The 14,723-nt window shown below is 39.3% G+C and overlaps 1 protein-coding gene across 2 annotated transcripts in view; it reads left to right on the top strand.

The window, feature by feature from the left end:
- Positions 1-7,059: 7,059 nt before the first annotated feature.
- The window catches only part of OPN3 (opsin 3), a 31,757-nt gene continuing 24,093 nt past the window's right edge, over positions 7,060-14,723 (top strand). For both annotated transcript variants that reach the window (XR_005818367.1, XM_040552410.1), the window contains exon 1: positions 7,060-7,698. Coding sequence is in view for 1 of the 2 variants with exons in the window: in XM_040552410.1 (XP_040408344.1) it covers positions 7,347-7,698 (352 nt within the window). In the remaining variant the exon portion in view is untranslated. The remainder of the gene's footprint in view (positions 7,699-14,723) is intronic.

Genomic DNA, 14,723 nt, shown 5'->3' with positions numbered 1-14,723 from the left:
CTCTGATTATCACACTACTCCCACATCCACTGTAGATTTACAGGAATGCCATTGGCATAACAAATGTAAATGAACTATAATTGAAGGTGAGCAAAATAGTTCATGGCATTTGCCATGCTTAAGCAAATTTCACATTTGTTCATTGATCTAATTCACATTCATTAATGCAATTACATATTTTCATGATCAACAAAGCTCCAAGGTACTTCAGAGAAGCACATTAGTGATAATGAATAGAAACTGGTATCTTCTGTCATTCAAAAAAAAAAAATAAAATAGAACAAAGTTGTATGAAGCTAGAAAAGTTGTCCCTCTTTTTATTCCCCTCATCCAGGTAATTTACAAAATCCTAGATTTTTATTTTTTATTTTTTTCTTAATACCAGTGAAGATGTAACTGCTTTACTAAGCAGATGATTGATCTTTTGGATGAGAAAATCTGATTAGAATAGGCAGGCCAAAATACCCGTTGACCTTCATTAGCATTCTTGCTCCCGAATTTAAGGAAGGCACCATGAATTCATAACATTTAAATCCAGAAGGGATGATTAGATCTTCTACTTTCACTCCCCCTGTATGTTTTGTATGTCCCCAACAATGTTTTTCTAGAGCGTAACTTGCAGAAAGGTATCCAGTTTTCAGATGTGGACACCAAGACATGGAGAATCCACCACGTTTGTTCCAAAGGTTAATTGCTCATACTGTTAAACTTTAAAACTCTCTTTTGAATTTGTGGGGCTTCAGCTTCCACTAGACAGTTTTTGTAATGTCTTCAGTGATTTAGAGAAATAGTTGGTATATTCTCCTACCAGGAGCCCTTATACCTGAATTACTTCTCCATTTTTCTCTTGTTAATTAAAATACATTGAATTCTGTACCTCCCACTCCAACATTTTCCTTCAGGTCTCAAAATAATGTTTGTGATTCTTTTCTGCATTTTTCAGCTTTTCAGTTTCTTAAAAAAAATGCTGAAACCATGTTGCTATGCAATACAACATTAAGCAAATTGGCACTCTGTTCAAACAATAAACTTCAGTCTATTCATTAGATCCACTTTTTACTAGACTATATTGATCAATTTCTTTGTATTGTTCTTTGGCTATTTATCTCCACATCACCGTTTCTATTACTTCATCCAAGGTGGATGACAGGCTCATTGCTCAAGGCTTGCTTGAATTGCTGCACGTGGAATTTCTGCTCTGTGGATATTCTGTGGTTGAAAGGAAAGGAGGAATTGTATTGTATATATTTTGTGTCTATCTAAAGGATCGACCGTGATCAGCCATGTTTCAAGGATAACAAAACCACTTCTTCAAAAACAGAGAAAGACCATAGTCATCACACACACCTGGATAAAATCATGTGAACATCAGTGAACAAAAGTAAATTTGATATTGGATGAAGTTACTGGAAATAATGCATGTAAGTCTCTGCATGAAATATATAGTTCTTTGGGGAAAGTGGTGTTTCAAGATATGCTGTCTAACTTATTACATGGATAACTCAACTGGTTGAAATTCTGTCTTTTCCACTGGGAAGAGGACAAAAGTTGCTGGGTATTCCTGCTCAACCATAGTGAGTACATCTTTTGTTTATAATAAGGAAGAGAATTGTGCAGAGAAAAGCAGCACTGACTCCTGGTAAAAGGAGGGATAGCTTGAGGATGCATTTTTGCTAGTTCCTACAGTAATTCTCCAGCCATTATAAAGGAAAATGTTTCACTTGTATGTCAAGACACTTGGTGGTTGGTTGGATACTGTATCTTGGCTAGAGATATGGTGTATTCCTTATGGAGCTTCAAGTTGAACCCTTGTTATGCAGTGTGTCCTATTGACTAATTTCTCCATTCTGCGTTATCTAAGCTTGTATGACATGACATTATATTCTCATTTCTCAATTAACAGGATGGAAAGGTTAAGAACAGAAAACTGCATTTTGTTCTCTTGCAACCATGGGATTTCTTGTTATACAGCACAATCTAAATATGTGGAAATCCCAAATAAAGCACCATTGTTTTCAGTACTGGCTAATTCTGTTGTCTTCAATGCTTAAACTCCAAAAAAATGTACAGCACAATTTTCAAATAAGATGTGATGACTGAATGGACTGACAAACAAAAGTAGAGAAGAGAGGAACTACATTAGAAGATAAGCTAAGTCTAAGAGGCAAATTCAATATTAAATTGATGAGTAACAGGAAGTCCTTGCATTAGTAAGTCTACAGTAGCATTAAATGAATAAAAAACATTTTCTTTCCTGTATCCCTTACTGATACTGTGAAAAGCATTGGATATAGAATATGGTAGAGTTAATATACATTCAGAATTCAAACCTCCCAACTCTCCCGTTCTTACTATGCAGTCAGATTGCTCTCGATTGGTAAATTCTCAGATCAGCACAAAGTTAATGATAGTTTGTACAGCAGGCACAAAGAACAGCTACAGCCAACTCATTGCTGGATTGGCAGCTCATTAGAAAAATCAATCATTTTCAATCTGATCTCAAGAACTATCAGAATTCTATGAAAATGTAAGCTAGTTTTAAAATTCTGACCATGTACCTTGCCAGTTCAAAACAAATAACCCTAAGCTACTGCAGAAGACAAACCAGCAAAAAGTGACAGATCTCATTCCCTGCCTGCTACTAGGTTGCCAGTCATTTTTTCTGATAGTCTAACTTAAAGACAGATCGTCACCAAGTAAAATGACAGTCCAAAAGAAAACACAGTAGCTCTAAAATGACCTGAGTTGTCCTTAAAGAGGCTCTGGGCTCTGGCATGTGGGGGACTTGGGTTCAGTCTCTGGTTGTGGTCTAGATCAACCCCAGCCACAAAAAAATAATAACAATTAAAAAAAAAAAATCCCCACAAACCTGTCTGTGTTTGCAGGCAATTCAGGGTTCAGTTGCTTGAGTTCAGAGCAACTGATCTCCTCCCTGACCAGTAGGGAGTTTGAAAAATCAACTCTTCATAGAGAAAAAATAAAAGTTCTCCCCTGAAACAGTGTTGAAGGGGTGCTATCAAGTTCATATTTACATTAGCTCACTCTCTTGTCTACTGACTTCACTTTTCACTTTGTCTTAGCCATATTATTGCCACAGAAGCAATATCACACTACTTGCTGCAAAATATGTTTGGTCTGCTGTGTCACTAACACCAGCTTGAGATGATAATTTAAAAAATCATATTTCTTATGCAATATTTATGATTTACTTGTTGGATTCTGGTAAATGAAAACAGGACAGTGAGTTTGTAACCTCTTTCACTGCCTGTTTATCATATTAATGAGAAGCTGCAGCATAGAAATAAACTCCTCTGGAAAGTCATTCCTTTAAAATAAGCATTTTATATCACAGCTGAATTTCACAGGGTTATTGCTGCAAAATGTGATGCTACTGGTCTGATTCGGCTTTACAATGTTAGTGGTTAGGGTCCAAGCTGCCCTAGGAGCTGTGTTTATACATCCAGGGCAGGTATGTGAAGGTATATATCACCACTTATTTTAATCTACATAGCAAGAAACAGGCACAAAGGAGGCATCAGTATACATCTGCCACCTGAGCACATACTGCAGTACCACACAGGTTTGTACTACCAAGATGAAGTTCATCTCACCTAACTTAGGCATCTAAAGTAACCCGATAAGCCAGTCATTAGTGAAAAAAATAAACACTCTAAGACTTCATCTTACTGGCTTTAAGTGTTTAACTTTTAAATATGTAATTCAGGTGAGAGGAATTGCACCTGCAGCTAGTACAGCTATTTGTACACCTGCCAGGTATACTAGAGCTCAGAGGTCACTGTACATGCTGCAGTGAACTTCCAGATTCAGCACAGGTGCTCCAACAGCACCTCATCACCTTCCAGGATTACCCATTTGGGTCATGTCCCTGCTGCAAGCACTTGCACTTGCTTCAGTGAACTGTATTTGAGCCAACCTCTTTTCCCAGTTCAGAGTATTCTCAGTTCTTGCAACTTTTCTGCCCAGCCTGTTCTATGATTTAAAGTTCATATCCCAATACAGAGTAGATTGTATAGCTAGGATTACAAATTCTGTAGGATCAAGGCCTAATTTTGAACTTTAGCCATTAGGCTTGCACATTTTTTTTTCTCATATATTGCATTATCAGCAGATGTAGAGCTAAAATAAAGCCCTTATTAAATGCCAAGTGGTTGTGAACAGATAAAAGGTTTCTGTCCATAAACTCTTCCTTGTGCTATAGATACATGTTGCAGCTATATGTAGATCCAGTGAATAATCATTTGTTTTTTATCTGCCTTTAAAGCTAAAGAATGGCAAAGAGAATATATAAGAAATCAAATACCAGCAGAAGGCTGTAAAAATCCTAATTAAAAAGCTGAAGACTGGTAGCCATTTATTTACTTAGTTTCTTTCAGAAACTGCAGACTAGCTGTCTAACATACTCTTTGAAACAATAAGTTTTAGAGAGTTCAAAACAAGAAACAAAATCCCAGCACCATTTGATTCCTGAAACAAATGTATTGAGTATGGACAAAAGCCTCTCTTCTCACACTGCTTGTCTCAAAAGATGGGAAACAGCCTGTGAATTGAAAGACATGCTAGCAGAAAATAAAGGAGAAATAATAAAGAAAATGAGTGAAAGCAAAATATAAGGTAATGAACAAATGGGAAATTAAAGATGTCTCAAGTTGCTTAAAACACTTGTCTTCCACCACCCAGTGTTCTCATTTTTTGAAAATATCTCATTGATATTTTTGAAGGTATAGTTAGGACTGGGAGTCATGGTCAGTACGACAGGGTTTGTATTTCTACTCCTACACAAGGTTAGAGAGCACTCTGCTTCATTCTTGACCTCTAATGTGACTGACGCTCAATGCTCTGATGTCCTGAAACATTTCAATGTCTAAATACAGCCAAGTCAGGGAACTTCTAAAGTCAGACCCAGATAACTATGAACTTTTTAATTTTGAAGCATTATTTCAATAGCTAGCTTTTATTTTTATTTTTTCTTATACATATGTAAGCATATATCTACACATATATATGCTGGTCATCTGAAAATCTACATCCAATGGATTCTACCATTCCATGTACATTGTACATAATGGACAACACATTAAAAGAACTAATGCAGAAGTGATCTAGGAGCACCTAGGGATTTGCAAGGACTTTTTTTTTTTTTTTTTTTTTTTTTAATAACACAGGACTCTTTTTTTCTTATTTTCTAGAAATCCAGAAGACAAATAAGAGTGAGTACTTTTGTCAGGTGCTATAGTTGAAAAACTACTTAGAAACCCTGAGTATATGATGGAATCTGCTGATGAGCAGTACATTGTCTAAAATTCATTTATTTCCTCACTAAATTTCTACCCTGTGCCTCACCAGATTTTTTCTCTTTTCATTTTATGCAGCAAAAATAAGATACACACTCAATGTAAGACTTTCTTTTAAGGGCAGAAGATAGAGATTTCTTCTTAATAATGTGTATCATTAATTTGGCCCAGCCATGTCTTATTATTATTGTGAGACTTTTACCATGCAGCAGCTGTTTATAAAACAACCCATAATATGGTATTTTTGCACATGGTCTGTTTATGCACAGGTAATTCCCTTTTGCTGATAAAGAAAGCTAAAGAGTTATGCCTCTCCTAAAGCACATGCTGAGGTACCACAGGTCAGTTACTGGAAGTTTTGGAAGGAAGTCATGTGTTCTATTAATCCATCTCTTGGGGGCAGGGAATGTGTGTATGGGGGAAATATAATTAATTTGAGAAAGGTGGCTGCTCCTACTGCTTTTGTAAACAGGAAAGACAGAAGACCAGTGATCAAGAAATAGACAAATACGTTTTAAAAGTAGGGTTCAGTTATTGATTATGTCATATTTGATGAATTTGAAAATATTGTAAATAAAGTTTATATTGTTAAGAATGGTTACTTCAATGAGTGTTTTACTTTTCTGACCCATTGCATTACAGCACTAGTTTGTCATATAAAATTGCCACGGCAAGCCCATAATTTGTATTCAAGTAAGCATCTTGAAAGACATCAAAACTACCTCAACTACCAGTGTTTTCAGTCTCAGTCCACAAGGAATCATATTCTCCTATCATCCCTCTTAACACCACTATTTGTGTTCAGAGGGAAAACACAAACAAACAACAAAAAAACACAAAACAAGCAGGTGTTATTTGTTTGCCAGGCCACATTTCTATGAAAATTCTATTGCTTTCATAGCTGACATATCTGATTTTTTTTTTTTTTTTTTAATAATCTGAACTAAGAAGCGATCAGCGATCTAAACTGAAAGTTTTGTCTGATCCCAGTGAAGGCTGGCCCTCATTGGTGTTCTCAATGCACCTACTTTCCAACAAGAATGTGTGTGGGTCAGCAAACAAACTGAAGGCCTTCCTGTGGGGAAGACTGATGTTTCATCTGGCAAGGTATGTTAAGCCTAAAGCGTGGCTGAGCAAAAATTACAGCCATACATATTCAGGGACAAAAGCTCAACTTGGAGACAGTACAGCTAACCTAGCACAGCTGGGGTTTACTTCAACTCTCTGACTACTACCAGCTACAGTTGTAGGAAGGCAGGTCTTCTACACCATTTTCGCACAACACACACTGGAAACAAAGATGCAAAAATAGGTGACTTCATAGTGTTAGCTTCAGTACCTGACATGACTTACTTGCCTCATGTCTGACAAAAAAAAAAAAAAAAAAAGTCTTCACTTGCATAAATTTACCTGTGGGCAAAAATAATGCTGCCAGTTGCTTTGTGAAGATGCAGCTGCTACAGCCACCTCAGAAGGCTGTGGGGAAGCACCTTCCTCCTCTGCTGCTCCTCCTAGACGCATAAGCAAAGACCGCTAACTCAGACTCGCTAGGGAAAAAAAATAATAAAAAAGCCAGTCTTAATAGAAACTATGTCCACAAAGGGGAAGGAGAGGGTAGTGTCACTGGTGAAACATCTGGAGTCTAAATAGCGGCTCAGCAGTTTCTACCTCTTCCTGAAGCACGGCGTAAAGCCGGACTGCCCCACACAGAGCTACCTGGCTGGAAGCACTCAGGAAAGCAGCTTCAAGGAGCCGAAACACACGGAACAATTCACGTTGGGGCAGGAGCCCCATCCCGGTCACGACCAGGCTGCTCACCGACAGGCAGGGCTGAGGAGGAGCCGCTGAGGGCCTCCCGTCGGCAGCACCTCAGGCCGGGCAACGGCTCCGCCGCCTGAGGACTCGCCCTCCGTGGGCGGGAAGGCGGAGAGGGCCCCTCCTCCTCCTCCTGCCCTCGTTACCGGGCTGCCAGAGTGCTGGGGAGCTCAGAGGGGATGAACGCCGCTGGGGCTGGGCCCTGGCAGCCTGTGAGCCATGCCCTGGGGGAACGGCTCGGTCGCCACTAGCCGCCTGGAGCCCCCGGCGGCGGAGCAGGAGGCGCCGGGCGAGCGGCCCCCCTTCAGCGCCGGCACCTACGAGCTGCTGGCGCTGCTCATCGCCACCATCGGCGTGCTGGGCTTGTGCAACAACTTGCTGGTGCTGGTGCTCTACTACAAGTTCAAGCGGCTCCGCACGCCCACCAACCTCTTCCTCGTCAACATCAGCCTCAGCGACCTGCTGGTGTCCGTCTTCGGCGTGAGCCTCACCTTCATGTCCTGCCTGAGGAGCCGCTGGGTCTGGGACGCCGCCGGCTGCGTCTGGGACGGCTTCAGCAACAGCCTCTTCGGTGGGTGCTGCCTTTCCCTTCCCCTCCCCGCCTGCCACCAACCGCCCCCTTAGCCCCAACCGTCCCGTCCCCCAGCCCCAGCCCAGTCCGATGGATGGACTTGGTACGAACGGTTGTGTTTTCTGTTGGAAATACCTTAGCCTCTGAATAAGGAACGTGCGCAGCTTCAGCAGTGGGACTGATAGAAAACTGATGGCTTACTCTAAACGTGCCCTTTTACAGCAGGACGGGTGCAGCTTCCCCAGTGTTTGGACTTCTCTGTCTCTAAAATTATCCCAAACATGGCAGCACCTTGATTTTTTTTTTTTTTAATCCCTCTGTGAAACTCAAGTATTATCTTTCAGTTGTAACAGTGTCAGAGTGCTATTTGCAGAATCACTGCTTCCTGTGAAAAAGGGATTTTTAGCACTGTAGGAGTACTTCCACTAGTTTCATCCAAACAAACCCACCGAAACAAACAAACAAACCAAACCACAAAAACCCCCACACGTAACATGTCTGTGTTCTTTTCTGAGATTCATACTTTACCTTTACAGAAGTAGGATGTAGTCCAGCGGTGTATTTAACAGACATGCAGCCTGTTCAAAGGAATATAGATATTCATTCATTTACTGATAGGGGGTGATGTAAATAACAGGATTGTATTTATAATGGTGAAGGCAAGTGCTAGTCAGGAGCAAAAAGTTCGTTTTAAAGCTCTTTTTCTTTCTAGCAGAGGTGTACAAATGAGAGGTGGATTACTGCATGTGCTCACACAATGTGTGTTCACTGAAAATTGGATTTATTAAGGTAAATTAATGTCTCTTGTAAGGATTGCAGCTTTCCTGCCTAATCTTTGTTTCATGTGATGCTCAAGTGTGCTTTTGTTCGGCTGCTGGGATGAAGGTGTGTGGTTCCTCGTGATTCATTTGACTGCTGCTGCATAGAGTAGCAAAAATCCTGGATCTTGGGAGTCAGGGTGGATTCAGGCTGTAGTTAGACCTTTGTGCAGGCTTTGGTATTGCATAATGATTTTAATGGTGCACAGCTCTTAGACATTTGTTTCCTAGTGTTAGGAGGGGAAATACTAGAGGGCCTAGCTAACATAAGGCTGTCTATATCAGTCAGACCATTCAAATACTTGAGAAACTTGGGCATTTGCCATTTGGTTTGGCGAGGCAGTTGAACATCAAGCTTACACAGGAGAATTTAAGTATCTTTCTGTTACTATCTTTATACCTTATGTGTTATACTTACAATTTTTGATGAAGGCATTTTTTATATAGATCAAAAAATAAGAGGTATAGTAAGGGTAATGGAAAAAAAAAAAAAAAAACACCATAGTAATCATCTCTTATCTTCCAAAGATGGAATAAATAGAAATAATGAGATATAAATTGGGAAGCAAAATGCTTGATCATATGTGTCTTCTCGTTTTTGGTTTTTAGTGTCATATTTGGTCACTATAACTATATTTTATGTTGATGCTTTCCCGCATTGCTTTCTTATATAAAATTTATTTACAAAGAAAAGTAGGCAAACTCACGGGTCTTAATTACAGAATGATCCGAGTAGCATTTTGGTTTGCAAAACCACATCTGCCTGTACTTGGTCATGTTATTTTCCTCTCACACAGTGTGCTTCGGTGAGAAGAATTTTTTATGATGTATTAGAAAAGCACATGTTTGTGTGTGGAGTCTTTCCCATGGAAGTGGAGAGTAAATGCACCACTTAAATTCAGGTGTCAGATATTCCTGAGTTGGTTCAGCTGCCATGTAAAGTAATAGAAAATATTTCACTCGAATATTATAATTCGTCAGGAGCACAATGAAGTTACTCCTAGTCTTAAGGTTTCCTTTTATACATACCAATGCTTCCATATTCTCAGCTGGAAATACAAAGATCTCTCTTTTCTGATAGTGAAGATACGTAGCTCCCCAGCTAACTGAGTAGGAGAGCAGAGGCATGTCAATACTGAAAAAACAATGATGCCCTGCGGGTAGCATCACATTTCTCTGTTTATCATCTGGACTACTGCCACCACAGCTTCTATTTTCAATATTTAATATGTCTATGAAGAGAGCAATGCCTTGAAGGTGTTTTCTTTTTTGGTGGTGGTGGTGAAGAGACCGATTGGGGATTTCATTCAGAGTAGCCAGGTATTATAAATACACTTCTCTTGAATATAAAAGCACAAGTCAGCTATTTTCTTGGAGTAAGGGTTGACAGAGGGAAAGGTAAGGTAATGAACTCTTGTATGCATAGTAACTAGTAATGATTATTAAAGTGTAACTCTCTTTTGAGAACTTTTGGCAATAAAGAGTAAGCTCACTGATTGGAAAACATGAAATCAACAGTTTTAAATTGACATTTAAAAGTAATGGCTTCACTAACTAAGCAAGATAGTTGCAGCTTTGTAGCTTTCAACTTCAGTAAACCAGAGTGACCTAATAAAGACGTTTCTAGAACAAAGGGGGGGTAGTTCTGATACCATGGCTGTGAAGTCCGTTAAATCATAATAACAAATACCGTGAGGTTACTTCACTGATGTGTCTGCTACTTCACTGATTTGTCTGCTGGGTTTGGACACAGTCCAGCTGCTTCACGTGGAATGACCAAAGCCTGTTTGTTTACTGTAAAGTGATTACATTCTTGTGCATGAGCTTGTACTTTGTTGTATGAACTTTTCTGTACACTTCCAGTCCAAAGGCTGTTCAGTTTTGATTTTATTTTTCTTGGGAGAGCAGCCAATATTCTAAGCTGTCTTCTGTGGTTGATATAATAGAATAGTTCAGTGGGAAGGGACCTATGAAGATTGAGTCCACTGCCTGACCTCTTTAGGGCTAACCAAAAGTTAAAGGGCATTGCTCAAATACCTCTTGAACACTGATAAGCATGAGCCATCAACCGCCTCGCTGGAAAACCTCTTCTAGTGTTTGACCACCCTCACAGTGAAGAAATTTTTCCTGAAGTCCATTCTGAAGCTCCCCTGGTGCAGCTTTGTGCTGTTCCTGTGCATCCTGTCATTGCTGACCAGGGAGCAGAGATCAGCACCTCCCTCTGCGTATCCCCTCCTTTGGAGGCTGCAGTGAGACTGCCTCTTGGCCTTCTTTTTGCAAGCTAGACAAACCAAGTATCCTCAGCCTCTGCTCACAGGACATGCCTTCCAGAAATAGTTCTATAGTTTATAGATGATCTGTAAATGACAGCTTGAAGGAAAGCTTTTGAATTTGAGATGTATAAGACTGAATAGCGCCACCCCTTCTACTCGTATATTGCAGCTTATGCTAAGAACTTGATATCCTGACCCTGGCCTACCTCTGCGTTTGGCTACTTCTGGTGACAAAAGTATTTGTCATGCACTCAAACAGCCTCCATGTAGAAGATGAATGGAAACAATTTTAAATAGTGGCATTATATTCACCATTGAGTTTATAGCGCTTTGGTCTTGAGCAAGATAGGTTTGCAGTGATTTAAGCTACAATTTTCCCTAATAGTGAACAAGTTTACAACATATGATTAAAACTACTTTAAAGCAATTGTGACTTTCATTTTAAACTCAGGGATATTTCTCAACAAGTTTTGAAAATCACATTCTTTCCAATTACTGTAGCTAATAATACAGATTCAGAATTCACTTTGAAAATTGTGATCATGCAGCTGTATTTATAATTTTTACATGTGTTCTTATAGGTGGAGGATGTACTTAAAATGAACTGGTAACATCTGCGTTTTCAGAAGTCTTTGTTATGTCATGATGGCAACTTTTTTCCAAAAAAAAAAAAAAAAAATCACAGCAAAGAGAGCTCTCTCTACACTTCTAGGAATTTTGTGTCAGATAATCTGAATATTTCATTTGCAAAAGTGCTTCTCATTTTACCAGTCAGTCTAGCCGATTGGAGGCACTTGAGATCCAGAACTTATGCACTGTAAGCAAATCTGCATGTTTCAAAGCTTTTCAGTTGAGAAGAAAGTAATATAACTTCAGATTGATTGTCTGTCTAGGGATAAACAGCTATTTTTATGTTCCTTGCAATTGTCTACATTTGCATTACCATAACATTATAATTAGGCAAGCCCATGTAGCAATTTCTGCTTCTTGTTGTGCAGATTGGGGCTTACTGTTGGTGTTACTGCTGGATGTTTTTTTTCTGGGACTTGAACTTCGATTTAGGCTTTACAGTGTACAGATGCTGGGGACAGAGTGGAGACAATCTGCTTGCCAGAGTGCAAAACCGTCATCATTTTGACTGCTGAACTTCTTTCCTTGTCACACAAATAACAGCCTCGATTTTTATTTTCTCATTAGATTCAGAAGTCAAGCTGTAGTGTAGGTGCTGATATCCTCACAACAGAGGCCACAAAAAGAGCTTCCATGTGCCACTGCAGAGCCGTTCTCAGCACTCCGTGTACTAGTGTGGGGAAAATGGCAGAGATCAAATGAGTACTGACAAGTTTAAGTTTGGATGGCATGGTTGTATGTCTTGGACAGTAATCCCATCTGAGTTCTGATTTTTAACAGTTGCGCTGTCCCGATGGAATAAAATAGTTACTTCAGTTAAATGATGTATTAAAGCTGTGAGGGTCACCTTTCCATAGAGTTGTGCAGTCAACTCTGTGCTGGTCCCGCTGAGCCTGCCAACCCTTCTTTACATAAAACCTTATAACTCTTTTCCTGTCTGTAGTAGTCAACCAAGCTGCTAGTAGTAGAGATCTGGGTAATCCCTAAATCTGATTTAGTTACACAACTCATACCTAGAAGGTTTTCTGTTATCATTGAGAGTGTAGGTTTTGGGTATAAGAGCTAGAGAAGACGCTTGACAGTTAAATACACCCAAATGTCTCTCTTAACAGAGAAGTTTACCTGAAGTAACTATTTAGTTTACCTTTTCCTGAAGTAACTATTTGTTTAATTATAGAGTAACACACTAGGGGTGTAATAATCTTTATGTGCATTTGCTGTCCTTTCACAGACAAATAAGACATTAAAATGACAGTGACTGTTGCAGAACTTGATGTGTGCATCTACAGGTTTATCTAAGGCTCCTTCTACATGCTGTGAAAGACTGATACCCTGTACCCCCATCTCACATTACCAATACACGTTATATGCACTGATTTAATATCACTAAAAGCATTTTCTATTACTCGGCAGGCGGTTTTAGGGTCTTGCGTTACAGACAGATGGAGACTTGATCAGCATGCTTTCAGCTTTAGCAATTTGTTTGAAGTGAATTAATCACTTACAGTGTTGAACATGGAGGAGGTGATTAATTCTACGCTATTTTCATAGTAGAGGTGTATATAAAATATACTTGGAAATTTGTTCTGTTCAGGAGAAGTGATTTTTTTCACCTATCTAGATTAGACTGTGGATGCTAAAATTAGCTGAAAAATAAGCAATGATACATAGTTGTCACTGAAAATATACTCTAAAACTTAATTGCTGAATTCAAATAGATTTGGTTATGTATTAAGTAATACAAAACAGAGTGTAGTAATGCCTTGTCTCGCCATGGACAATACGTTGTTTCAACTGAATAGATAGTATTTAGCTGTTCAGTTGTGAAGGAGGTGAGGAGGGCTTGCAGAAGAGGGGCTTTCTCCTCTGATAAGATATGCAAAATAGTTATTCAGCAGTTAGATGCAGGTCAAGTCTTAACTGATATGAAAAATAATATGCTCTTTGACAGAAGCCTTGGTCTGTCTCAAAAGTGAATCTTCTTTGCTGTACTATGGAATCACAGAATGCTACCAATTCCACTCCCCCTCCCGTAGGCAGGGACACCTCCCACCAGACCAGGTTGCCCAAAGCCTCATCCAACGTGGCCTTTAACACCTCCAGGGATGGGGCATCCACAGCTTCTCTAGTTAACCTATTCCAGGGCTTCACCACCATCTGAGTGAAGAATTTCTTCCTTGTATCTAATCTAATTCTACCCCTTTTTGGTTTAAAGACATTAATCCTTGTCCTATCACTATGCTCCCTGACAAAGAGTCCATTTCCTATAGAATCATAGAAAATATTGTAGTTGCTTTGCAGAGTTGCTCAGTCGTCAGGAATGTGTATCTGATACCCACTCTGTCTGCATCACAAGCCATGTTTTCGTGGGCAGCATGGCAAACAGAATCCAAGTAAGTTATATATTGCAGGGAGAAGGCAGGAGCAACTGTGGGTGTTGTTAGATGAAACTAACACATCTGTTTCTGAAGTGTTGCAATATTGCTTTCTAATTAAGGTTTATAAAGTCAGAATACACATGCACTGTATGGGATGATACACTGCAGCTGTGTTTTTCACTCTTCTCCACGATGACCTACGCTGTGTAGCTTAAAGTATTTCATGATGTATCAAGAATAATATCACTTCAGGAAAAACCCAGGGTACAGAAGAAATAGAAAGTTACATGTGAGATGTGACGAAACCTACACCAAGTGCAGTATTTCAGCAGGAAAACAATAAAACTGGCAAAAAAAAAATTCTGTGTTTTTTTTTTTTTTAATACGAAATAGCATACCATCCATTTCTAATTCTCAGTGGCTTGCTACTAGAGAAGAGTACAAACTGCAACATAGAAATTGTATGCTACTGGCTTAAACAAGAATATGCTTCTGTTCTGCTATGTTTAACTTATGCAGTTTAAATGAGAATGACCCTACTCATGTGGATGCGATTGCCCAGGCTTAAATCAGAGTTTAAATAGCATCTATAGTTCCTTAACACAGTGCTTATATTCAGTGTTTGAGGAAAGGAGTATTCTGAGATGAAAATCTGTGGATCAGAAATGCATTATCTATAAGTATTGGTCAGTCAAGTCTTTCAGAAAGAGTTTGAAAGTCTCTGATTTACTAATAAATTAAATCAATCTTCAGGGTCTTGGGCCTTAGTCTTGAATCGTACTACGTAGATCTCAAGAATAAATGGCTTCAGGTAAAAACATTTTGAAATGCGTATTTTTGTTACAGGAGTCAAAGTAATGAATTCTCACATACGGCTCCTTTGATTGAGAAAAAAAAAAAGTGCAGGTTTGCATACCAGGGGCTAA

Source organism: Cygnus olor, chromosome 3 (genome assembly GCF_009769625.2).
Source record: "Cygnus olor isolate bCygOlo1 chromosome 3, bCygOlo1.pri.v2, whole genome shotgun sequence".
Classification (NCBI taxonomy): domain Eukaryota; kingdom Metazoa; phylum Chordata; class Aves; order Anseriformes; family Anatidae; genus Cygnus; species Cygnus olor.
The sequence above is the reverse complement of the archived record's forward strand: the minus strand, read 5'-3'. Positions and strand labels throughout refer to the sequence as shown.